This window comes from Triturus cristatus, chromosome 6 (genome assembly GCF_964204655.1).
Source record: "Triturus cristatus chromosome 6, aTriCri1.1, whole genome shotgun sequence".
NCBI classification, from domain to species: domain Eukaryota; kingdom Metazoa; phylum Chordata; class Amphibia; order Caudata; family Salamandridae; genus Triturus; species Triturus cristatus.
Window position 1 is genome coordinate 188,904,682 of NC_140589.1, and position 26,281 is coordinate 188,930,962.

General features: G+C 40.9%; 1 protein-coding gene across 1 annotated transcript in view; it reads left to right on the forward strand.

The window, feature by feature from the left end:
• LOC146816610 (cysteine-rich venom protein-like) overlaps nt 1-18,914 on the forward strand; it is a 738,882-nt gene extending 719,968 nt beyond the window's left edge. Inside the window, exon 9 of the mRNA XM_085609142.1 lies at nt 16,461-18,914. Coding sequence (XP_085465268.1) covers nt 16,461-16,585 — 125 coding nt within the window. The 3' untranslated portion in view covers nt 16,586-18,914. The remainder of the gene's footprint in view (nt 1-16,460) is intronic.
• Nucleotides 18,915-26,281: the final 7,367 nt, after the last annotated feature.

Consider the following 26,281-nt stretch of genomic DNA (forward strand, 5'->3'; position numbering starts at 1 on the left):
TTCTCAAGAACTACTGAACGGATTTTTTTGTTAAAAGGTCGCTTTCTGAACCAAGAGCTATCTTTTGCCAAAATTGGTGTAATTCCATTCAGCAGTCTCGCTGTAGCCTTCTCAAAATTTTTGATTGGAAATTAACATGGAGAAGACACTTTTTGGGACTTCCCTTTTTTCTCAGCCCCTGCTTGACAAATCACCCCAAAACTTTTAAGATAGGACCTGACCGGAGCGCCCCATTAGTTTTTGAAATTTCGTGAAGATTCATCAAAGGGGGCCAAAGATATTGGCAAATCAAAATACTCTTTTCCTATGAAAACTTGGTGCTAACTATAACTACCTACTGAGACCGCGGGTAGGTAATATATATACATATATATATATTTTAAAAGCATTAGTTGATGGCAGTATGTATGCATATATCTATATATATATATATATATTCACTGAAAAAACCATAGGTTTCACACATGTTATAGTTAGCTGTACATTTCACTCGTAAAAAACCAATGAAATTCCCCCGTTATAGTTAGTGCAGGCAACTATAACTCACGCGACCGCAATCCTCTGCTGATGCTAATACTGTATTTAGACACTTATTTGCCCATGTCTTCTTCCATTAAATTTTAGCTATACATATATTACAAATATTTTTTTTTCATAAAGACACATATGTCATCAGCAGAAGATTGCGGTCGCGTGAGTTATAGTTGCCTGCACTAACTATAACGGGGGAATTTCATTGGTTTTTTACGAGTGAAATGTACAGCTAACTATAACATGTGTGAAACCTATGGTTTTTTCAGTGAATTTGCAAGGTTTTTTAAATGCTAATTCCTAACTATAACGTGTGTGAAACCTATGGTTTTTTCAGTGAATTTGTACGGTTTTTTAAATGCTAAGTTACTTTACGCCATTCGTGGCGTGCGCGCCCAGTTAACGCAGTTCGTTCCGTGCGCGCACGGTGCGCTTCGCGCACCGCGTGCTTACTTTACGCAGTTAGTGCCGTGCACGCGCGGTGGTCACGCGGTGCGCTGCGCCCACCGCGTGCCCACGTTATGCGGGATGGGCCATGTACGCACGATGCTCTTCGCGCACCGTGCGCACATGGGGGACATATTATGCGCATCTTTGTGAAATTTATTCTTTGTTTATTTCTTATCTGTAATAAGCCATGCTCAAATGGTGCCCTTCGGGCACCATTTGCACACGGGGTGGGGAGGGTGTGGATAATTTTTTTAAAAAAAATGTTTTACCGTACGCGTACGGTAAGCGTAATCGGCGATTTTCCGAAAAAAAAAATTGTTTTTATTTGGGCTTGGGTGTTGTTTGGGGACCCCTATATCAATGCTGGGTGGTTAGGATCTCAAGAAACTGCCTCTTTAGACATTTTTTGGCATCGTTTTTGTTGCCCAACTCAGAGAGTGAGAGAGAAAATGGCGGCCGCCGCTTCCTGGTTTCGACCAATTCGAATGTTTACTAAGATCTAACAGCCAATCAAAATCGCGCTCGCGCACGCCACCGTACGGTAAGCGCACCGTAAGCGCACCGTACGCTGGCTCAGATATATATATTGATTTAAAGGCTATTTTCTCTGAATCTACTGAACAGATTTACACCAAACCTACAAAAGGCACTACCTTGACCTGAGGACTACCTCTCTGCCAAATTTCAAGTAATTCTGTTCAGCCGTTCGGGCTGTAGCTGTGTCTAAAGGTCCTATGGAAAAATGCATGGGAAAAACGCGTTTTGGGACCCCCCTTTTATCTCAGCCCCCGCTTGACGAATCCCCCCGAGACTTTCAGGGTAGGAGCGGAGCGTAGCGCCCCACCTATTTTGAAAAATTCGCGAGGATTCGTCAACCGGCGCCAAAGTTATTCAAAATAGAATGTTGCGGATTTCCTATGGAAACGTGGTCCTAACTATAACTACCTACTGGCGACCACCAGTAGGTAATATGTATATATATATAAAGACCAACGCTTCTTCCCAAAAGAAAAGCACGGCACACTCCGGAATCTTGTGAGGCTTTATTTCGGTCAAATTTCGCTTTACTGGCAGTCCATGAGAAACAGACATGTCAACGTGCTGGCAGTTCATGAAACGATAGCATACGCGTTTCAGCGATTAGTCGCCTTCGTCAGTGCCGGTTCCATAGAGTCGTCAGCAAACAGTACAGCTGTTGTTACTCCTGTTCCCGTTGAAAATTTTTTTGCACATGCCCCTCCTCCACATCATGTGCTATTGCAAAGCGACGACACTCCCACAGGCAGAGGGATGCTGGGACTTGAAGTCCGACTGGGTGAAGGAAAAATTTCCAAAACGCTGCAAACATCAAGTGACACTCCCATGTCAATGAGCACGGACCACAAACCAGCTCGAGTGCCCGCGGGGGTGTGAATCAAATACCTCACTGGTTCCTTAGTCAGGCACACTGTGTTGCCTCCTCTCTCCCCAATACAGTCCGTATGGCCAAATGGCGGTGCAGCTGTTCGGGGGGGCGCCTTGTATTGCCTGAGAGCAAAAATTACCACAATGCCGGTTTCCCCAAGGTGCTCCAAATCGAGAGGGTGTGCCGTTTGTCCGCCTCCAGCCTGCGGACTAAACACAAAGACCAACGCTTCTTCCCAAAAGAAAAGCTCGGCATATATATATATATTATCTACTGGCGGTCGCCAGTAGATAGTTATAGTTACAACCTAGTTTCCATAGGAAAGCTCAAAATTCTATTTTGAATAACTTTGGCGCCGGTTGACGAATCCGAGCGAAATTTTCAAAACTAATGGGGCGCTCCGCTCAGCTCCTACCCTGAAAGTCTTGGGGTGATTCGTCAAGCGGGGGCCGAGAATAAAGGGGGGTCCCAAAACGCGTTTTCCCCATGTTATTTTCCATTGGACCTTTAGACACAGCTACAGCCCGAACGGCTGAACAGAATTACGTGAAATTTGGCAGAGAGGTAGCCATAAGGTCAAGGAAGTGCCTTTTGCAGGTCTGGTGTAAATCTGTTCAGTATTTACTGAGAAAATAGCATTTAAAAGCATATCAATATCTATACGCGCGCACCGTGCGTGCACAGTGCGCGCACCCTGCCGTGCGCGAGCGCAATTCTAATTGGTTGTTAGATGTCGGTAAACATTCGAATCCGTCGAAACCAGGAAGTGTCGGCCGCCATTTTGTCTCTCGCAGTCTGAGGGGGTGAAAAAAAAGGTGTAGAACGTGAAAAGGGGGCAGAGTGGACAGTTCCTGACTCCCTAGCCTTGGTCAGGGGGTCCCAGAAGGACCCCCAAGGGAGGAAAAAACAATCTTTTTTATTTTTTAAAAATCGCGAGGTGCGCGCACCCTGCGCGCACGGCACGAACTGCGAACCGTGGGCGCTCGGTGCGCGAAGCTCACCGTGCGCGCAGGGTGCGCGCACCTCGCGATTTAAAAAAAATAAATACATTTCACGGTGCGCGCACGGTAAAAAACCTGAAAAAAAAAAAATTAATAAATACATAACTTAGCATTTAAAAAAACGTACAAATTCACTGAAAAAACCATAGGTTTCACACACATTATAGTTACGAATTAGCATTTAGAAAACCTTGCAAATTCATTTAAAAAACGCAATCCTCTGCTGATGATGTCAGATATTACATCACTGATGACATATGTGTCTTTATGAAAAATAAATATTTGTAATATATGTATAGCTAAAGATTAATGGAAGAAGACATGGGTAAATAAGTGTCTAAATACAGTGATGTAATATCTGACGTCATCAGCAGAGGATTGCGGTCGCGTGAGTTATAGTTGCCTGCAGTAACTATAACGGGGGAATTTCATTGTTTTTTTACGAGTGAAATGTCCAGCTTACTATAACATGTGTGAAACCTATGGTTTTTTAAGTGAATTTGCAAGGTTTTTTAAATGCTAATTCGTAACTATAACGTGTGTGAAACCTATGGTGTTTTCAGTGAATATATATATATAAGACATTATTTAATGGCCCAGTGTATTTATATATACGCAGTGCTCTCTGTATTTAATTCAGTTCCCCACCTCAACCTGCCCAATCATTTTAGTGCTACCTCATCCATCACCTTCACCATATTATTTTTTTAATTCCCAAATGCTGTCAGTGACAAGAACCGCTTTACACGTCACCTTTAAATGGTACACAACCCTTTTTATATATATATCTATATATATATATATATATTCTTTTCCATTTCCTACATGTCCAGCGGTGGATGATAAACAAAAAAAGACAACATTGTTGCTATGAATGAGTTGGGATACATATTCCCAGGGGCATAGTAATGCATGTGTGCATGGTGGTCACCTCATATTAGCAACCAAAATAGCCACCATATTGACACATGCATGCCCTTGCATCATGACGCATGAATGCATGTGGATCTCAGTGCACACAAATGCATATGATGCAACTCAAAGCTGATATTTTGTAACTTTTATTATTTTATTTTAACTTTACCATTCCTACATGGCAGACAGAAATGACGCAATGGTAAAAACAATGCATCCTGTCTGCAGTAATTCAAACAGGCATTGACAAAGCCATTAAGTTGGTACCCTCCTACTAAACTTGGGGTCTATTGGTGTTGTCAATGCTTGCTTAGATAAGAATCTCAGAGAAGTATAATGTCTTATGCATGGTGATGTCTCAATGTGTAGTAATGAGTTAAGTGGAAAAGTGATATGTAGCATAGCACAGTGACCTAAAAGACCTCCAGATGGCCTTTTGTCTCTAAAGGTTGTTGAGCACACATGTCTTAGCCTTTGAACTGCAATATCATTTTCCACTGAGATACACAATCTGTTCTATGGATGTAAATCTGATTGTGGCTGACAGAGCAGATTAAGACTGAATTGCAGGAGGGGGTGGGGCGTGATCTGGCCACGTAGGAAGATGGCCGCCTAACTGTGAGGCTCTGCTCTGGGTCGGCACTCAAATGGATTGAACATCTATTTGCAGGTGTCTAAGGATGTTATTTTGGCATTTCTGAGTAATCGGAACATTGAAGCTGTCAGCTGTGAAAATTCCGTCCTGCTAGACCATCTCTAACTGGCTTTTCTGAGGTGTGGATACATTGTGGCTTGCCGGGCCTAGCAGAATCCTAGGATCCCCGTGCTTGCATAACCTGAACTCCCGATGACCTCACTGCTAATTGGGCTGTGACTCCAAAGACACCAGCTGGAGGAAACATTCCTGGTCAAAAACATTTTTTCTTTATGAGGTAAACCGGCCCTTTGTATAATCATCCATAACTGAAGTGTTGTATTCTGAGGAAAAAACCACGTCACATTTCCCTTTTATTATACAAGACTGCTAATACAACATTTTTAAGCAATACTGCTCCTCTCATTTTATTAAGTTGCCTTTTTAAGCATTTTTCCACAGTTCCTTTTCAAGCTAGAAACATTGTTTCAATACACTTCTGCCAGGCCCAGCAGTAATTTATGTTCTCTGGGTTAAGGTTAAGCTTTTTTCAACTGCTTCAGTGAAATAAGAAACATTGCTTCAACACACAGCTGCCGGGCCCAGTAATAATTTATGTTCCCTGGAGCATGTGTGACTTGTATTCCTGCTGACTCCTCTGCTAAATGGACTTAGAATGGAACAATGTGAACCTGGATATAAGAAACAATCTTTATTTACGAAAAAAGGCAGCTTTACTTTTTGCTAAAAGTAATCGGTGTACAGACATGTGTTAAAAAAGGAAGTGAGTTGATAGCACATTATATTTACTGCTTACCTGCTAATTGAGCTACAAGTGTTGCAGGCGTCAGTCCGGATGTAATATTCCCGGTCTCATATTTTATATATGATGAATGACGACTCCACTTGAGGCTTAACATAATAAAAGTGCAGAACTGCGCAATCTGCATTTTTTCTCTCACATGAGGATTGTTACTGAAAGAAAGTGAGGGAAATCATTGTTGCAGTGATTTTTCCAGCATTCCCTGAAAGGTTTAATGCTGTCTGCATGTACATCAATATGCATCAATGCTATTCATATAGCGCAAACTCCTCATTTCTTTTTCTCCTCACAACTTAAGTCTTTACAATATTCCATTTAGACATATGTCTATCAGCTTAAAAGCTCATTTTTGTTGGCCATGCTTTTCATGCTCTACCACAATATTCAAATGATATCATCAATATTTATACGCAACCTATTTCTCTCATGATAATTTTTATTAAAATAAGGAGATTTTTCAGCTGCAGGCTTACTGGTTGCTTACTCAACTAATCTACATAAAACTGCTGCGATATTTTCCTCAATGCTTTTGGACTCCAATAGCACTTGATTATATCTTGCTTTGTGAAATCTGGCTCTTATGTCATTTAAGTGCTAATTCATTTAATATTCTGATAATTATTTATTTATTCACAACTGAAGATTACTTATCTTGGTGTCTTACATTCGCTCTACTTGAAGGGTTGTTTGTCTGCAGTTTTAAATATTCCCCGACATTTGAAGTTAGAAGTGAATGCGTAATAACAAGAGTGGAAACAAACCTTCTCATTCACTTTTATTTGCTGATGTATTAAAACAACCACGCAAGATGTCTGGGAAAAACTCCGCTGCATCAACTTCTAATAAGGCACATAATACATCCTCGGCAGTATCCAATGCTGCCATGGATCGTCTTTTCCAAGAAATTTCAACAATCAGCTGTCGGCTAACAGACATGGATATAAACATTTCATCTCTTACCTCAGAAACTAAATCAATACGAGCTGACATAGCACTATTCCATGCTAAAACGGAGGGTCTTGATCAACGTTTGACAATTGTTAAAAATAAAATCGATTCAACGCAGTCTAGAGATGAAGAACTTCTTTTTCTGCGTAGTAAGTTAGTGGTTTTAGAGGACCGCAGCAGAAGAGACAATATTCGTTTTTTGGGATTTCCAGAAAAAATTGAAGGCCAGAATAACAGAGCCTTTTTGTGTGATGTACTCCCTAAATTAGTTGGCATTCAATTCGATCCACTGCTTGAGATCCAGAGAGCACATTGATTAGGTCCTCCACGGCACGGTAAAGACACACGTCCAAGACCCCTTATTGCTTGTTTCCTAAGGCATGAGCAAGTTCGACAACTACTGATAGCAGCACGTACTCATGGTTCCTACTCTTTTAACGGTTATGAAATACGATTGGCAGCTGATTTTTCTCGTGGCACCAATGAAAGAAGGAAAGCGTTTCTCTCCATGAGACCTCAATTGAGGAAATTGGACATTAAGTTTGGTTTGTTTGATCCAGCATGCTTTTGAGTCTCTAAGAATGGGGACACCAAAGACTTCTACAATCCAGATGACTTACAACGTTTTTTGGTTGACATGACACCTCAAGACATGGACACGCAGTCTGCTCCTATCCCTGCTCCTTCTCGGAATCCTCAAGCTATTCCCACATTTGTGGATGACATGCATCACAATCTACATGAATCCCGTCAAAGAGGCAGAGAATTTGAACGCTATATTTGCAGTCAAGATGATACATCTTCCGCCTTAAATACTGTCTTCACCTTAACTCAGGAACAACGTCGAGATAAGCCCCGTTCTCCTCTAAAGTCTACCTCTAATGAGAAATAATTTTGATGTCATGGCTCCTATATAACTTATTAAGCCATAGGTTGCATCTTCTTTTGCTTATGTCTCTCTAATTGACAGATATAGATGAACTCTGTGCTGTTTTACTGGTTAAATTCTCTTGTCCTTTTGGAATGTTCTATTTATTTTCCTGTATTCATGAATAGATAGTCACAATTCTGTAGCATTTTACATATATTAGTCATCAAAATGTCTCAGTATTAACTTTTCATGCTTATCTTTTATTTGGGCTGATATTTAGGTTATGGATTTTGATTATTCACTACTATTATATTTCTTGATGATGTCCTTTATAGGTTATTAGTGCATGATTTATCTATCACATGCAATATAGTTATTTTATCTATGATGTTGACTATTTGACCTATTCTTAGATATTTATATATTTCAAATCCTATATCTTGATCAATATTTAGTTTACTATGTCTTAAATCTTCTAATATATTTCCAAAATGTTATATTATAAATGTTATGCTCTCTTAATTTGATCTCCTTTAAAGGGCAGATTTGATATCCCTTCATATTCCTTACCAGCATAGTTCATATTTTCTATTTTTACTTTATTTTATTCTTTCAGGGTTTTTCTTTTCAAGCTTCTCATATCAATGTTATTGGCCACTTTAAATTGCTTTTTCTTCTTCTTTTTTCTCTCTTTAAATGTTCTAGCCCTGGGTTTTCCTTATTAATGGAGTCCCGGCCCAGAGCGGTCCTCTAGTACGCCCAGACCCGCGGTTAAAAGTCTATTGTTATTCTATTATACTCTTTCTATTATTCTTTTGTAGTCTATAAATCTTTCTTTATTTGCTTTCTATACTTTATCTTTATTTATCTTCCTTATTGGTGGTTTTTTTTCCTTTCCTCTTCTATACCCATTTCCATCACATCTTTTTGCAAGTTTCTCTTTTTATTTTTATTTTATTTTATTTATTTATTTTTATTTCTAACATGGTCCTTGCTCATGATTTATGTGCCATATCCTGGAATGTCAATGGATTAACACACTATATTAAACGGAAGAAGGTTCTTTCCTATTTACAATCTAAAAAGGTGGATGTGGCTCTTCTTCAAGAGACTCATCTTAATACACTCAAGTCTGAAAAACTTTGTAGAGATTGGGTGGGTAAAGTTATCCACAGTAGTATCAGCAATGGGATTTCTTCAGAAGCAGGCCCTACTCGAAAATGTGGGGTAGCAATCCTTATCAGAAAAACATTACCAGTTTGTGTACTTAAAACATGGGAAGACTCACAAGGCAGATATGTTTTTGCAAAAATATTTATATATGTGTGGGTTCAGTTTATGCTCCTTTATGCTAAAAAAGATATCTTTCTATGTTTGAATTGTTTGCTGTCGGAGATTGATGCCTCACAATACATCATCAGAGGCGATTGGAACCTGGTGAGAGATCCAGTTTTGGACAAAACTGGACCACTTGATTAGAATAATGCAGCGGACAGAGCCCTTATGAATGATATAATTGCAGACAACGGCCTTATAGATCATTGGCGCTTATCACACCCAACTGATGTTGAGTATACATTCACATCAGTGGGGCTGATGTTAAGGGGCGTAGGGGGCGTTGCACTTGCAACAACTACCAGCATCGTAGAAAACTAATGGGAGAGAAAGAACACCAGTGGAGCAGTTTAAAGAAGTGCTCACTGCTTGGTGCTCCCCCGTGAAACTTGAAAGTTAAACTATGTAAAATAAATATATATATATTTTTATATTTTTTTACTTACTTATACTTTGTCCCGGAGTCTTCCTGAGCAATGTGCGCATGTGCAAAAGCTGGGTGAGAACTATTCCTCACCCTCGAGGCGCAAGCGAGGAGCGAGGAGACGGGTGACATCAGCCTTGTGGGAGTGGCTGAAAAAAGCGGCAGTAAATGGGTTTCAAATGGGGCGATAATGAATTGTCCCAGGGCGCGGTCAGTGGAGTGCCATTCAGAGTAATGGGAAGGGGCAGGGCTGGCTCACAGTGCACTGAGTGCAGTGGGTGGTAACAATTACAGCACTCCTTTCGCCTCCGTAAATTCGGCTTTCTTATTGGGTAGGACCGATGCCGGGAGTGGCTATCCATTTAGTTTCAGTTTGGCAGGCAGCTCCTATTTCCGGGAGGGGTGTGTTTGTTGCTGGAAAAAGGCGTCTGCAGCCGTGGTTTCATATGACACAACACATGTGCAGGTAAGCCTTTTCCCTTTTTTTGAACCCCAGGACTCGGCAGACCTGCTGTTAAATGTCGGATCCTGAGTCCGGAGCCCCTCACTGCACACGATCTATTCAGGAGCCCATCACTGCACACATGATCTGCTCCAGAAGCGGAGCCCTTCCCTGTGCTATAACGCACTCTCTCACTGCACGGAGTGCACGCACTGGCTACTCCTCAACTTCTACCAACGCACTGCCTACTTCTAAGCTTCTAAGCTGCACACATAATCCGGAGCCTCTCGCAGAACACATCTTCTAGACTTCTACCCCAGCGCACTGGCTGACCTGAAGCCTTTCACTGCACACACGGTCTACCGAGTCCCGAGCCACCCACTGTATTTACCTGGTACTACTCCTTCCTCCAGGTCTCACTGCATGCATGTTTTACTCCCCAAGTCCCTCACTGCACACAGCGTTTACTCCCGGTCTGCTCACTGCACATACCTACCATCTGGACTTCTACCTGCACAGCTAACTGCCAAAGCACACCTCTGCCCCTCTCCCTGCCCATACAAACTGTGGCACCACCCTGTCAATGCCACAGCCACCTCAATATGAACTGGCATCCCTCCCTGCAGACCCCGTTATAACTCCCTGCGCATGCGGTGCCTCTCTCTTCCTTTAAACACCAGCATCAGCCAATGGGCTGATGCTGGTGTGTAAAGGATTGGAGAGGCACTGACCTGTACGGAGGGGTCAGACCCACAAGGCCTGCACTGGTGATGAGGTCACTGGGGGTGCCCCTGTTGGCAAAGCTCCGGGACAGTTCCTGCAGCTCCTTAGACTAGTTGGGCCGTGCACTTCCTGCAGCTCGAACTGCAGCCCCTGGTGTCTCAGCAGGCCCTGCTGGGAAGTCTCACTATCTCTAATAATTAAGTTTTTGGCCATTGGCAGCTTTCGGCGAGAGCAGTCTTTGTAATTAAATAATCTCTCTCAGCAAATACAGCCAATTCTCTTCTGTTTGCTGCTTATTAATAACCGTGAGGCGTGAGTAGAAACTAACTTTCCTTGGACTCAGAATGATTTCTTCAAGGCGCCAAGCCTATCCATGACGTCAGTCACATTTTGTTAGCCTCGTCGCCTGTCCGCCTGACCTGCATGGCTTCATCCTGCATGTTCCCCTGCCTGCTCTCCTCATTCACCGTTATGTAACTTACCAGCAATTTGTTCACATTTTAGGTTTCTGAAAAATCATCTATTTTCATTTTTACCATTGCCTTTCTCACCGTTATGTAACTTAACAGCAATTTGTTCACATTTTAGGTTTCTGAAAAATCGTCTATGTTCATTTTTACCATTGCCTTTCTATCTGTATCTGCTTTAATTATCAGTCCTTGGTCATTAAGACTGCTTCAGAACACATTTAAAGGGCTGTCCTCAAATAATTACTGTAATTTTTGATTGCCATTTAACCTTTCTGACTCCATTCCTTAGCTCATGCAGTTGAATTTAGATGATGACATTACTTAAAATCCTGTACTACTAATGTGTTGTATTGCTATCTGCAAAGCTATCGCTGTATAGAGGCATGCTGTCATCTCTTTAGTTATTATTATTTTACAGAGTTTTATATAGCGCAAACTTGACCCGAATCAGGTATCAGAGTGCCTTACATAGCACCAGTTGAATTACATGAGGACACAATAATTTGTGTTAGGCACAGGGAGATTAAGTGATTTGCCCAGAGTCGCAGGGTCATTGCCGAGACTCGAACCCAGTTCCCCAGATTCAAGGTCGACCGCCGTAGGAGTTAGGCAAACTCCTCTCCCCAATACATTGCTTTGACCAGAAACTGACATGTAGAATTGTAACTCTAATAAATAGAAGTTTTGCCTAAGCAGTGTAATCCCAAAATTGGGAGTGAACCTGCCATTATTGATGAGCTGGTACCAGCCCTGTGGAACACAAGGCTCATGCTTGTCATCCGTAAGGGTGTAGTATGTTACTGGTGGTTGTGCCGTTTGGAGCACACTGTCTCAAATATATTACTAAAGGATAGTGCAGTAGTGCACTGTCATTTATAAATAGCACATTTCCACTGATATAGGCATTACATTCTCTCAATCATGCAATTCTATGGATAAATATTATAAACCAATAATTTCCCCTATAAAGAACTCTCCCGTATGATAGTCGGGGTCGCTTACTTCATGACGTAGCACTCATCCCTGACTTTTACGCCTTACCACTTTCAAATGTCACCAACCGCCACTGATTCACATATCCCTCCCATGGCACCTTATCGAGATTGGATTACTTTTTAATTTCTCAGAGAACGGTCCAATCGATCCAAAATTCTTGTATTTTGGAGGCATCCATCTGATCATTCTCCGGTCCTCTTGTGTCTACAGACTGGGACACCCAAACCAGGTCATAAACCCTGGAGAATGAACATCCAACATCATAAAACACCCCTTGGTAAAAAACAATTGCAAGAACATCTTCATGATTTTCTCACATTTAATCAAAATTCAGTGGATTCTCACAGCTGATATTCGTGGTAGACTTATGCGAGATGCAGCCCAGTTCAACAAACAAAATATTGCTAAACAAAATAAATTGGAAAAGGACATTACCAATCTCGAAAATTACTGGAACAATCACTCATGACATTAAATTCTCTTTTCACCTCTAAGGCGGAATATGCCTTACAAAAAATGAAAGGGAGGCATTATGAACAGGGTGAAAAAGCGGGTAGACTTCTAGCAGCACAATTGAAGCAAAGAGAGGTTGCTATGGCTATCCCTGCTTTACAATCCTCTAAGGGTTCCATGTTAACATGTCCTCAGGATATTGCTAATCAATTTGCCACATACTACAAATTTTTATACACTCCAGACGCCCATATAGATCAGGGTAAAATGTTGTCTTTTTTAAATGGATTAGAATTACCATCTCTTTCTGATGAAGATAGATCCATACTGGATGAAGACATTAGTAAAGAAGAGATTTCTCACGCTATCCTTAAACTTCCTTATCACAAAGCACCAGGAGAGGATGGTTTTCCAGCAGAATTTTATCGCTGGTCCAGAGATAAAATTATAGACTGTTTGCATGCGGCATTTCAAGAAGCCGAACGTACTTCCACCTTAGGTTATATATCTAATAAAGCAGTTATAGCAGTTTTACCAAAACCAGGAAAAGATCCACTTCTTTGTAGCCGTTATCGTCCCATTTCACTTTTGACATTAAAATTTTAGCTAGTATACTTGCTTCTCATCTGCGCAGAGTTATTCCCTCTCTCATTCATAATACTCAGGTGAGCTTTGTACCTGGTCGATCTTCCAGAAATCATTTACGCTCCCTAGCTCACACTCTGCATACTGCTAAATCTTTACAGGATGATGTTTTGGCATTATCACTAGACGCCAAAAGGGCATTTGATAGAGTGGAGTGGGATTATTTATTCCTAATCTTAGAAAAATTTGGTTTGGGAGAACAATTTATAAGAAAGATTAAATTGTTATATGAATAACCCACTGCACTGATCAATTGTGGAGGATTTACTTCTGATACTTTTACTATACAATGAGGCACCCGCCAGGGATGCCCCCTCTCCCCGCTTTTATTTTTATTAGCCATTGAACCTTTAGCGGCTGCTATTCGGCAATCTTCCAATGTGGTTGGTATTTCCTTACCGGTGGGTGAATCTAAACTTTATCTATATGCGGATGATATACTGCTCACTATTACTGATTTAAACAGACCTTTACTATCATTACTTCAAATTATAGAGGAATTTTCTTCTTTTTCTGGGTATAAAATAAATTGGGATAAGAGTGAAGCACTTCCCATTTCCCCTCAAGGGATGTGATACATGGAGATATATTTCATTGGTAACCTTCTCGGTTAAAATATTTAGGTTTCTTGGTAAATAAGGGATTGGACGCTATGATAACAGATAATTTAGGGCCTTTAATCATTCAGATGCAACGAGATTTTGATAAATGGAAAGCGCTGGGTCTGTCGTTATGGGGTAGAGTTCAAATGGTGAAGATGGTTACGTTACCGCGCTTTCTTTATATTCTTGGTATGCTTCATCTTCATGTACCCTTATCCACATTGCGCCTTATAGATTCCAAAATTAAATCTTTCATATGGGGTTCTATTAAACCTCATCTGGCTATACATAAATTAAATGCTCATCATTCCTATGGTGGTCTCAGTCTTCCCTCCATTGAACATTATACCATTGCCTTGCATTTATCTCAGCTCTTATACATGTTCCAAGATAATTTAAATACACCACATTGGATCCATGTTGAGCGTCATCTTCTCTCTGCAACAAATGGTCTTGCAGTTTTATATGGATCTGGTTCAAGCTGAATAGATCCACGTAACCCCCTATTGTCTGCAATGCGTAAGATATGGCAAAGAGCGCATCGTGTCTTGGGCATTAATTCTCGATTACATGTAAAGGTTCCTATATAGAACAACTTCAGAATACGCATTAAAGGTAGAAGCTTTCTATGGCCTCAATGGAAATCGGTAGGCTTTCTCACACTAGACCAAATTCTCCATGACGGGGATCTTAAACCTCTATCACAGTTAATGGATGAATTCAACTTACCCCCGCTGCAGCATGCCAAATACGATCAACTTAGAAAATCTCTTCTCAAAGCTCTTGTTTCCACACCTTGGTCATTATCTATATCACCAAAAGTGTTTTATTTACAAATTTGGGGCAAACAGAAAGGTGTCATTTCAGGTCTCTAAAAAACAATTACATCTCTATTATTTTCACACCCATTATCCTGCGATCTCCGACATAAATGGCAAACACGTTTACAGACTTCTTTTTCAGATATGGAATGGATGAATATTCTAGATGGTTTGGATAAGGAAGCTCGAGAAGCTTGTTTAAAGTTTTGCTTATTTAAAATTCTACATGACTGGCATTGGTCTCCTGTTAGATTATATAAGGCAGGCTTGTTACCGCATTCCAATTGTTGGAGATGTAATGCTTCTGGATGTGATATTGTTCATATTCTTTGCACATGTCCATTGGTTAAACATTATTGGTCTTACCGCGCTTGCAACTGCTAAAATCTGTATATTAAGACAATGGAAATCTCCCACTCCACCATCTCAAGAGTCCTGGTTCTCTGCTATGATTCAAAATGCTTCGCATGAAAAGATTATATATAATATTCAAGATCAACTAGAGTTATTTTCACAGATATGGAATCCTTTTTTACATGTTTGTATTTGTTATCATTTAGTTTTTAAAACTTGATTGTATATGCTTTTTCACTATTTCCTTTATATATTGTTATATATATTTATTGTCCTAGACAGCATAATATTAAATATTGTTCTATATTTGGATTTACTTTTTAATTTCTATCATATGATCCTTACCCTTATTACTTGTATTTGAGTTTTCTTGTTTTTGTTTAATGATTCTGAAATGCTAATAAAAAATATCAACACAAAGACTGAATTGCATGATGTTTATTACTTTTGAAAGCTTCTGTGCTTTGCGCAAAATGTATTTGTGAACTATGCAGAACACCATTATTACATCACTAGGCCTGGGCGGTAAACTTCGTTCTGTTTGCGGACTTTGCAGAGTTTACTGCACTCCGCAGGGCTTGCATAGTGCAGAAAACTCCGGCTTCGCGATGTGCAGCTGAGTTTTTCCCCGCTCGCAAATATGAACCGTAAGATCGCGTTCACAAACGGTAAGTTCGCGAGTGCGAGCTGCCGCTCGGGTAGAATTTCTACCCGAGCTGCAGGAATACCACTCGCGGAACTTCTCAGAGTTTTTTTGTATCTTCGCAGAGTTCCGCATAGCAAAACTCTGCGAACTACTCCCAGGCCTAGTTCTCACATGTCTGGGTTGTCTTCAATGTGCTGGTGAATTAAATGTTCTTTACTGCTATGTTTTAGCTATGGAACTCTGTTACTTGTTCCCAGATTATTTAGCATTCTTGAGGCTGGAGCCATTTGAATTACAAGTCATTAATTTATTGAAATTGAAATTTGTACTTCCATATACATGGATATTTTACCCACCTTGGGTCTAAATACTATGAGAAAGAGGTGAAAAAGGCAATGATGGATGGTATTAATTTACCATGGGCATCCAGATTCATCATGTGAGTTGACAGAGGCCCCATAAGTCTCGGCTGTTATTCCCTGTCCTGGATGGTCAGTAGAATATGAATGCTGAGTGATCATGTGGTGCATGTACCACTGAAATAGTCACTCATTCTTGTACCTGTTTAGGATGTTTGAATATTCAATAGGAGACACAGAGTCCTGCAGGTCTTGAGATGGATGGTGGTCTATTCTTTTATTTTTGATAAGGCATATATATCTCTATGTTTTATTGGCACTGGAGTAGTAGGAAAGTACATGTGACATTGCTGAGCCTTGAAGTACTCCGCCTTTCACTTGATGGGAATCCTAAATCTTGAATACCAGTTTGAATCCTGTGAGGGGTTACTTAGTAATTATTTATTCCAGAAGAATTAGTAATGCAACATACAATCTGTCTATCATTTACCATTAGCTTCCACTTTATGAGGGGTATACACTGAGAGGCATAAAGAGCTTTAGAAATGCCACACATGTGTTTTTCTTTTCAAATATTCACTTAAACCAGTCTTTTACTTTTTTGTATTTCAGCCAATCCTTGTCCATACAACAACAAATATATAAACTGTGAAAGCTTGAAACAGGACTGCGATTCTGATTACTTGGTAAGGATTGGTTGCCAAGCTACGTGCAAGTGTATTACTGAAATAAAGTAGACATAAGAAGATTATCCTACTGGACACCACTGATTGATTTTTTAATCTTCTACAGACAGTACGGTCTTGGAGGACACTGCCAACTGTTTCTTATGTTCTACTTCCTTTATGATAATGAATTGTATAATTAATAGTGATGTCTCCATACCACTAGTTCCAGCTTACGTTCAGTAAATTTTTATTCACAAAATTGCCAGATTGTTTTACAGAACTTTCATCACACGTGTCCAAAATATTCCTAAAATACATATTGGGAATTACAGATTTTTATATTCTTACAAACTTTACCTTTAATCTGCTACTTGATGTGACTTAAAACATTTAAAAATTATGGGCAATGATAATTTATAGTACTTATATGGTTGAAGGATTTTAATTCATAATAACTGTTTACCCATCAATTTATATGTACAGAAGATTGCCATGTTTAATATTGTGTTAAATTATTCAACAACTTTCACTCGTATCATTTATTGTAGTAATTGATAATTCGGAAGACAATATTATTTCAGACATGAAGTGAATCACAAATCTCTGCCAATAATTGCTTTTTATGGTTTAATGAATACATACATAACAAATGAAGCCAAGGTGCTCAGTGTTCAAGTGATCACATAGTTAGATCTTATGTAAACAAAAGTGACAAATGTTATATAAAAAGAATGGGTATTTAGATACTTCTGGGAAACAACCAGGACAATTCATAACAGAAAATCCTCTGCTTTATATCATGAATTAGTAACCAAATAATGCCTTATGTTGATAGCGTTTTGACCTCATAAAAACTTCAAAAGGTCATAATCAGGACATAAGTAGAGTCCAATTGACAGAGCTAAAATTTAGGGTGAGTTTGCAAGCCAGTCAGGCTCACTCATCATCCACATCCTGTTCCCACTGAGCAAGCTGGCTGATTGTCCTTATAATGTGGTGCAACTCTAAACTAGGTACCTGTGGAATTCTATTTTGTCTGGAATATTCTACCACAAGCCTTGCAACATTGGCCATATTTCCTGGTAGAGATCCCTTTTGGATGTGGAACAAACGTATATACTCATCTCATTTTAGCCCAGCCTTTACCAAGTTCCTTCAGTTGATTTAGACTCTTCAGTTTTTAGTGTGACCGTCTAGCACACTCATTCAAATAGGAGCTCTGGTGCTTGGACTCTATTTATTTATGTGCTGATGATGATCGCTTAGATTGTTTTATTATGTGAAAACACTTTTTACATAAGGAGTTATTTGGTCACCAGTTCATAATTTGTAGCTCAGGAATTTCTATTAGGAATTGTCCTTGTTAATTTGCATTATTCAGTTGGCCCTTGTTTTGTATATCATTTGTTTACTTCAAAAATGTCACTTTGAGAACACTTGAGCACTTACTGCCTTGGTTGTATTTTCTCCTGTAAACATTCATTACATTGTTTCAAGGTAATTTTGTCAGAGATTGACAATTTATTTTACATTTAACATAGTCTTATTTTTCTCATAGATTATATGTTCTGACAATCCATGATACCACTGTGAGCTGTTGTTTTAGTTAAGTAGGCAGTTCTTGCTTTCAATATACTTGCCTATGTATTTTCTTACTTACATTTTTTGAAGAATTCAATAAACTGTAACTCATCTTACTGAATATTATGCAATATCATCAGTGAGCTTAATTCCTAAACCGGTTTGTGTGCTCAATGTACAGAGGCAAGTGCGATTATTAACAAGGGTGGGATTCACATAGCATGGACTTACTCAAAGTTTTTTCATGTGATTGAGTCATCTCAGTAATGAGTTTTCCACTGTGGGACACTCTTAGAAAGTTTGAAAGCTCATCAGATGTGGGTAGTCATAAACTTTTCCAGAGCCCATATACACCCAGACAAATGAATTACCCCATTTAAGCATATGAGCAATTTTGTGTTCAGGTTTGAAATGGGAATTCATGCTGAGAACCAGCATTAGTCAAACTTTTCCAGGGATACTGCTGAAACCTTTCTGAATTCTGAGAAAGTTGAAAGATACTCTAAACACGGAGGCAAATCTAGAGAAGTACATTTCCAATTTTAGTTGTGCCGGGCAACCTGTTTTTTTATCTTCACCAGATCTAATAAGTAAACTTCTTTAGCTGCTCAGCAGACAAGTGCACACATCAAAGCTTAACGTACCTAGCAAATTAATTCATACTCTTAGCCTTATTATTTAATCATTGATTGAATTGCTGAATAGTTGCATGTTATTTGTTATAGATACAAGTGTGTCTGTCTTTTTAGTTGATATTTGTAAACATCCATTTCGTACAGAATATCAAAATCCATGTCCTGTTTAATAAAGATGATGCACCTCTAATATTTTTTTTCATGTTGTCATTTGTGATGTAAACACGAGGAAATGATGGAGGGAGCGCTGAAACTTTTCAGACACTCACCCCCAGTCACAGATCTGGGTTGAATCCATCATCATTCTTCAGCTCACTTCGCCACCTCAGTTCAGACCCAGCTTTATGCAAATCAGTCTTGACCCTGTGCCTCATGGGAACAGTCCAGCCTGAACTGCCAAGCCAGGTCTTCCCCGAACTGGAAACAAGCATCCTGGGACCGGTTTCTGGGTAACACCCTTCATCAGCCAGGCTAGCTTGAGTCCAGTGGCAAAGTGAGAAAGGGACCCACGTCTGGGCATACCCTGCCAATTTAGGGCAAACAAAACAAACACAAGGAGATGATGGACGGAGCGCTGAAACTTTTTAGACACTCAACCCCAGTCACAGATCTGGGTAGACTGATTTGCATATGGCTAGGTCCAAACTGGAATGGCATGGTGAGCAACAAATCGATGGATTTAGGCCCAGATATCTGTACTTGGGTAAATGTATGACATTGTCCTGCATTCTGTCCATCAATTGTTCTTTTTGTCATTTGTGATGTATCATGTTAGACTATTTTCACTTTACTTAGTCATAGTTTTTCTCAACCAGACTGTTTAATAAGGAAGGCAGTTAGGAGTGACATGATAAACGGAAGGTGCAACACCTGCATCTGTTAGCCAGAAATATAGGGCCTGATTATGATTGTTGTCGGACCACAAACTGTTGGATTATAATTCAGCAGTCGGACCCACTGCAGTCAGAGGGTAGACCGCCACCTCTGCCAGGATCCGAGATCCTGATGGGGCAGTGATTGGAGTCGTATCCCTGAATGGCGACTTCGCCAAGGCAGGCTCCACTGTCGGGATTTGGATATCCCTTTCTGACAGCTTTTGCATGGCGGCAACACCTCCATGAAATGGTTGTCAGAAAGTGATAAGAGGGGCCCCAAGCAGGGCTGTCGTAGGTCACTTAAAATGTCCTGGGGGCACTTGTAGTGCCCCTATTCACCTCCATGCACAACATGGTGCATGGCAGACAGTGATTGGACGTGCTGGGTGCCGGCAGATTGTGCTGTGGCCCATTGCCTTGGCTGCCACTGCTGTGGTTCTCAGCAATTTCTGACTGCCAGCCCGGTGGTCACATCGTAATGCAGCAGTCAGACTGCCGCATGCTTGTCGGGCGGTCTCCTGACCGCCGCAATAGTGGACAGCGGACCGACCATCCGTAATCATAATCAGGCCAATAATGTTTGACTCTTTGAGAAAATATGGGTCCCAATCAGGGGTTTGTTACAAGGATTTCCATCTTTTTTATTGAATTTAAGACAGAAATAGTGAATGTGTCAGAATGGTTTTGGTAAATGTTCAGCATATCTTTAACAGTTCAGCATTATTCAAATAGATATGCATATGTAACCCACAAGCCAAAAGAAAAATTTTCCTCGTCCACATCTTTCATATCAACATTCTTTTAATCACCTAATGACAGATCTACATAGGTTTTGGGAGGTTGCAAAAAGCCAGATTCACAGAATTATGCAGTTTGTGACTGCAAAAAAGCATTTCTTTATTTCTTTATTCAGGAATCCACTCCTTAATCCTTTTGAAGCAAGGCAAAGTCCTCAGGGCTGTAACTGCAACTGTGCTGCAGGAGCCGTTCTTCAAAGTGCAATCCTTTGGGGTGCAGACCGGGGGTCCAGCAGTTTTACCCCATTGTATTTTTAGCTCTATAGGCTAACATGGAAATACTGTAATGCAGTGTCACAGAAGTAAGCAAAAATAATATTTCAAGGACTTAAAAGATTGATAATGATAAATCCAACAACTTGCCGCCGTTGTAATTGTCATAACTAATACAGAACAGAAGTTATAGAAATGTCTTTTCTGTGAGCCAAAATCCAGCCTTCTAGCAGCCTTTCCTGATTGGCCAGCCTTTAACAGGCTTAGCCAAACTGCCTGGTTGATGAGCTGATAAGTGGCCTGCATAGAGACACAGGTTATCTTGTGGGGGAGCTCTGCTGCTGCAGAGAACAGGCCAGGAAGGGGTCTGGGTGAACAAACTGGGCTTCCAGGAGAGCAGGACAGCAAAGAATGCCAGCCAGGCCTACCCCTTCTTCCTGTACCCTCTCCCACCTAGATGGCATCCCCAGGAATGGAATTTGCAGATGGTCTGGAAGGGGGCGTGCTAAAAGGAAATGAGTTACACCAGAAGATTGGTTTAGCCAGGTCTTCACTCCACGGAGAAAGATTCTTTATTTTGAATTTTAAGGTGCAGTGCTTTGTGGGACAAGAATACGCAACACTTTCAAGTAGATGATGCCATCCTGTATGAGCATACACAGATGATCTTACACCTAACATGTCTGACACTGGAGAACAATATTTTCTCATATAATGGCAGGCCTTATGAGTCACAATGGGTTCCAAGTTTTCGCCCTTGTATGCCAATATCTGTATGGGCACTTTGAGATACAACACATCTGGTGTTCTTGCCCCCCTGACACTACAGAACACATTTCATATTGGGGGCACTACCTAGATGACATTTTTATCATCTGGACTGGTGCTGTTAATCAGCTGGATCTATGCCTTCTGAAAAACAACACCTACAATCTACAGTTCACACATCAGATAAATGACAAGGAAATAGTATTTATGGATGTAGTCTTATATACGGATGGGAAAAGGATTGCTACAGGCCTGTATCCGAAACCTATTGCATGTAACTCTATCCTACACACTTCTAGTGCACATCCCAGAAGTCAAATCAATGCAATACCTTTGGGTTAAATGACAAGACTAAGACATAATTGCAGTGATGATAAAAATTTTCTTACCATTATTAGAGCTTCTTGAGGCTCGTTTCACAATGAAGGGATATCCTTACAACACTCTAGTACAGGCGAAAAACAAGATTTTGACCAAACAACGTTGGTCCCTTTTGGGAAATAATAAAAAACACAAAAAAACAGGGAGAACCTAAGTTAGCTCTCATTACTAGATACAATGAGTTTAGCCAGGACCTATATAAAGTCCTAAATAAATATTGGCACCTTCTCACACTAGACAGGGATGTTTCAAAATACATCAGGAACGAACCCAGCATTACGTTCAGTAGAGGGACAACTTTCTGAAACATTCTATGTCCCATTACACATCACCCCAAGTACAACAACATGGGAACACCTGATTACACGGCAAACCCAAAGGACTTTTCAAATGTACACAATGTAACATATGCCAATATGCTGCCAATAGAACTACTAGTTTTTGTTACAACACACCAACAGTACATTATATACAACAGTTTATAAAGTGTTATACTGCATTTGTTGTATACTGCATGATCTGCCACTGTGGTCTCATCTATATAGGCAGCGCGATCAGACCACTGAAGGAGCGTATCCAGTAACACATAAATGCAATAAAATACAACAATCTTAATTATCCCTTTTCAATGCATTTCGATACCACCCACTCCACCACAGAACGTATTAACATCAAATTTCATGGCATACCACAGGTGGGGATTTACCCCTGGGGTGGTGATAGGACACTTGTTCTAAGAAGGATGGAAACTAAATAGATAACCAGATTGAGGGTAGTAGTCTTAGGCTGGAATATGGATCTAGAATTACATATCTTCCTTACTGATTGAAAGTAACAATATTTATTGTTCTGTGTCTGTATCCCATATTGTGCTGTCACTAATCACCCAGATCAAGCACCTAACATCTTAACAAATGCTTGATGATGAAATCATGCATGAACAACTTGCACACACAGGAGATTCCATTTTTTCCTGCATAGAATATTTTGGGATGGATGGGCCGTGCCAAGGGCAAAAATCGGGAGTTAAGGTACACACGTGTACACTGTCTACCTACGCCGTCCACCGTGCCAAGAAGCTGGGCCCCATAAAATATGATGAACTTGTCCCGGTAGGGTACATATTCATCAGCGCCTGCACGTTGTCTGCTTTCCATTCCCAACAGCAACTGGCAAGCAGGGAGGGGACTTTTTTATTTACTCCTTGTGCTGGGCAAAGACTCAAGTCGCAGTCAAGGGGCCATCAGGCCTCCTTTTGTTCCAATATCTTCCTGGCTTGGAACGGTCTGTAGCCTCAGACTTGGGGGCTGATAACAACAGAGGTCGCCAGTCACGCCAGTCCTGCCATTGCTGCCACCGCCACCGCCAAGAGTTCAGGGCTGCCCTTACCACGCCAGCAAGTATCATCTCCCGCGTCGCCGCCCCGGGACTCCAACTCCCGGCAGCCTCAGCGGCGGCGCGCGGCTCTGACGCGGCGCCAGCGCCAGGAGGCGCCTACAAATTGCCCAGAGGCCCGCTTCACGGGACGCATGCGGGACGAGCCGGGCAAAGCCCGGGCAAAGGGCGGGCCGTCTGTGGCCGTCCGGGGCAGGAGGAGGCAGGGCAGGGCCACAGGACTATCGTTGTGGACAACTAACGTAGAGGAACCTGGACCATGGCCTGTATTCAGTAACGTATTCAGTTATTATTCGTGTCTTACTGAGTGTACTACAATCGTTGGACGTGCTCAATTAAGGGGGACTTCTGATCACTTGGTAACCGGCTAATATATTGAGGAATCATTGATTAGTTAGTCGGTGTCTCTGCTGCTCTTACTATGTCCAAACTGAGGTCCTCCAAAACGGTCACTACTAATGACTCAAGGACATTGGATAACTATCTTGTCAAAGTAGTTAGCAAAATTAACAATGACAGGAGATTATCATTAAGTAGGGTTAGCCCAGAAACATCTCCAATAAGGCAGTGTTTATCTCCCTCACCAACGCCTTATAGTGCCCCGACCACATCTAATAACGAGAATGATCTAAACACTGATGTATTTGTGGTAGAGCAGGATTGTTGTTCCGAACCTATTCAAGCACAGGATCGGACACCAACACCAAGGTCCTCTCCAACTCAATCTCTTACTAGGAGAGCGGTGCGTGCCTGCAGGAAGGGGCCCGTTAAGAAAGTGGGGGGCTGGAAGCCTAAAAAAACTGGCCCAATAACCACCAATAGGGGTAATATTCCTGAGCCCATTAACAGTATAGAGGGTACGAGCCTGCACTCAAGTCAAATTGATATTTTGGTTACAATGCTTGAGTCTAAATTGGAAGTATTGATTAGTCCCTTGGTGGCTAAGGTAGAATCAGTGCTTCTTAGGGTTACTAGATTAGAAGGCCTTGTAGAATCTTGTCTGACTCGGCCCACTGTTTCTTCGAGCACTCATCTAGATTCAACAGGCTCTATGGATAATCGCCTAGCGGGCTCAGCTACACACCCCATAGTCAGTAACAGGGTGGAGGGCATGGGGGCTATTGCTCAGGCTCCACTAACTGTAACTGTGCCGAATGCCCCATCCGCGTTTATATCGTCAGTAGGATCTGCTAGTGCACATAATACATCTAGTCTACCACAATTAACACAAAGGAGTACTCGGGACACTATAAGAGGGGCAGTCACTGCTGGAAGAAGTAATTTCAAGAGTCATAATTTTATTAATCTCCCGCCAGAGTGTGTACCATATACTGTGGTTTTAACAAATGTCCCAGAGGTTGACTCTTGTTTGAATGGTCCTGGGTTAGAAACGTACCATGCTCTTAAAAACAAGACGCTTGCTTGGTTGAATAAGAATTGTGGATTCCCATGTGCCCTTGCTAACGACATTCTATTTACCCGCAGAGTTAGTTGGGTTGGCAATGGCCCTAAAAATTTAGGAGGTGACTGTATTATCATAAATTTTAAACATCCGCAACATGTGGCAACAGTTCTCCTCAGAGCTGCCAATTTGCCAGCCCCAGAAAATGCGGTTTGTGTTAGACCTCTTGGCTTTTTCTATAATCATGTGGTCAATACCCAATGTCGTCCGTTATATGTGCAAGGGCATCCTTTATATGAGAATGGAAGAGGGATGGTTGCTCGCACCCAGAATGTCTCTGTGAATATGTCCCGGTCGCAAGTCAGTGGGGAGTTAAATCGTGTTCAGCTGATCAATAGGGAGACTATTAACACCTTACCTCTTCACAATCGGTATGCTGCTTTACCTACCTTGGAGGAAAATGATTGACTGCCCATTGCTTTGGAGAGTTCTTCTCAGTCTCCAGCACAGTCCCTTAAGATTGCCTCATGGAACATTGCTGGCTTAAAGAGCAAGACTGGGATAGCCGAATGGGAAAGGACACTAAAATCTTTTGATGTCATTGCCTTACAAGAGACTTGGGACCAAATGAACAGCTTTTCGCTGGATGGCTATTGTCATTTTTGTATCCCAGCCACCAATAGTATGGCAGGAAGACCTAAGGGGGGCCTATTAAGTCTCTTTAAATTGGATATTAAAGGTACTTTAACTCAGTGCCCCTCGGGTTCAGTAAATTGTTTAATTGTTGAGCTTTCTACTCAGGACAAGGTCAAGATTCTTTTTATAAATTTTTACAACTCGCATGCAAATGAATGCACCAGTCAAAATTTGGATGACTTGGACACATTTCTGTCAGTCTATAGTACAAATGTAAATACCTTTGAGTTAATGTTATTGGGGGACTTTAACATACATCCATGTACCCTACCATGCATTAGGAGGGATGATGAAGGCCCTCCTTTTTCCTCAACTACTCACCCAGAACATACGAGGCAGGGTGATTATCTTGAGCTTTTTCTTGCAAAATGGAATTTATATGAGTCAGGTTGTGGAGATGGAAATAATAGGTCCCCTACGTTTAAGGGCAAAGAAAAGGGTACTATTATAGATTATATTTTTTTGTCTTCCTTTTTGTTAAATAGTGTGTTAAATTATTGTACTGAGGTGTCAGTTTTTAGTGATCATAATCCTGTCGTACTTGTTTTTAAGAATACTGATTTAATTTCTTTCAAATCAATAATAGTGAGTGGGGGCTTGAACCTTAAAGTCAAAGACCAGAATCGTAGGTTGAAGTGGACAAAAATAGTCCCTGAAACATTTCATCAAGAGGTCTTATCTAAAGTGGAGGATGAAGTTTCTATATGTCTAGCGGAAAGTCCAGATCCTAAGGAGGTCATACTAGCATTTGATCAGATCTGCATAGAAATTAATCGTAGTCTCCAGGTTAAATCTAGTCAGAAGGCGCCAGAGGGCAACAGATGGTTTGACAAAAAATGCTCTAAAGCGCATGGTGTACTACTAAAAGCATTAAAAACTATCCCTAAAGATCGAGCAGACATTGCAAATGCTAGGAAAGTGTATAAAAAAACTATTTTAGAAAGGAAAAGGACTTTGAAAGATAACGCCTTGAGTCAACTTTTAGATCCAGAAACCCTAAAAAACAGTGGTTTATTCTGGAA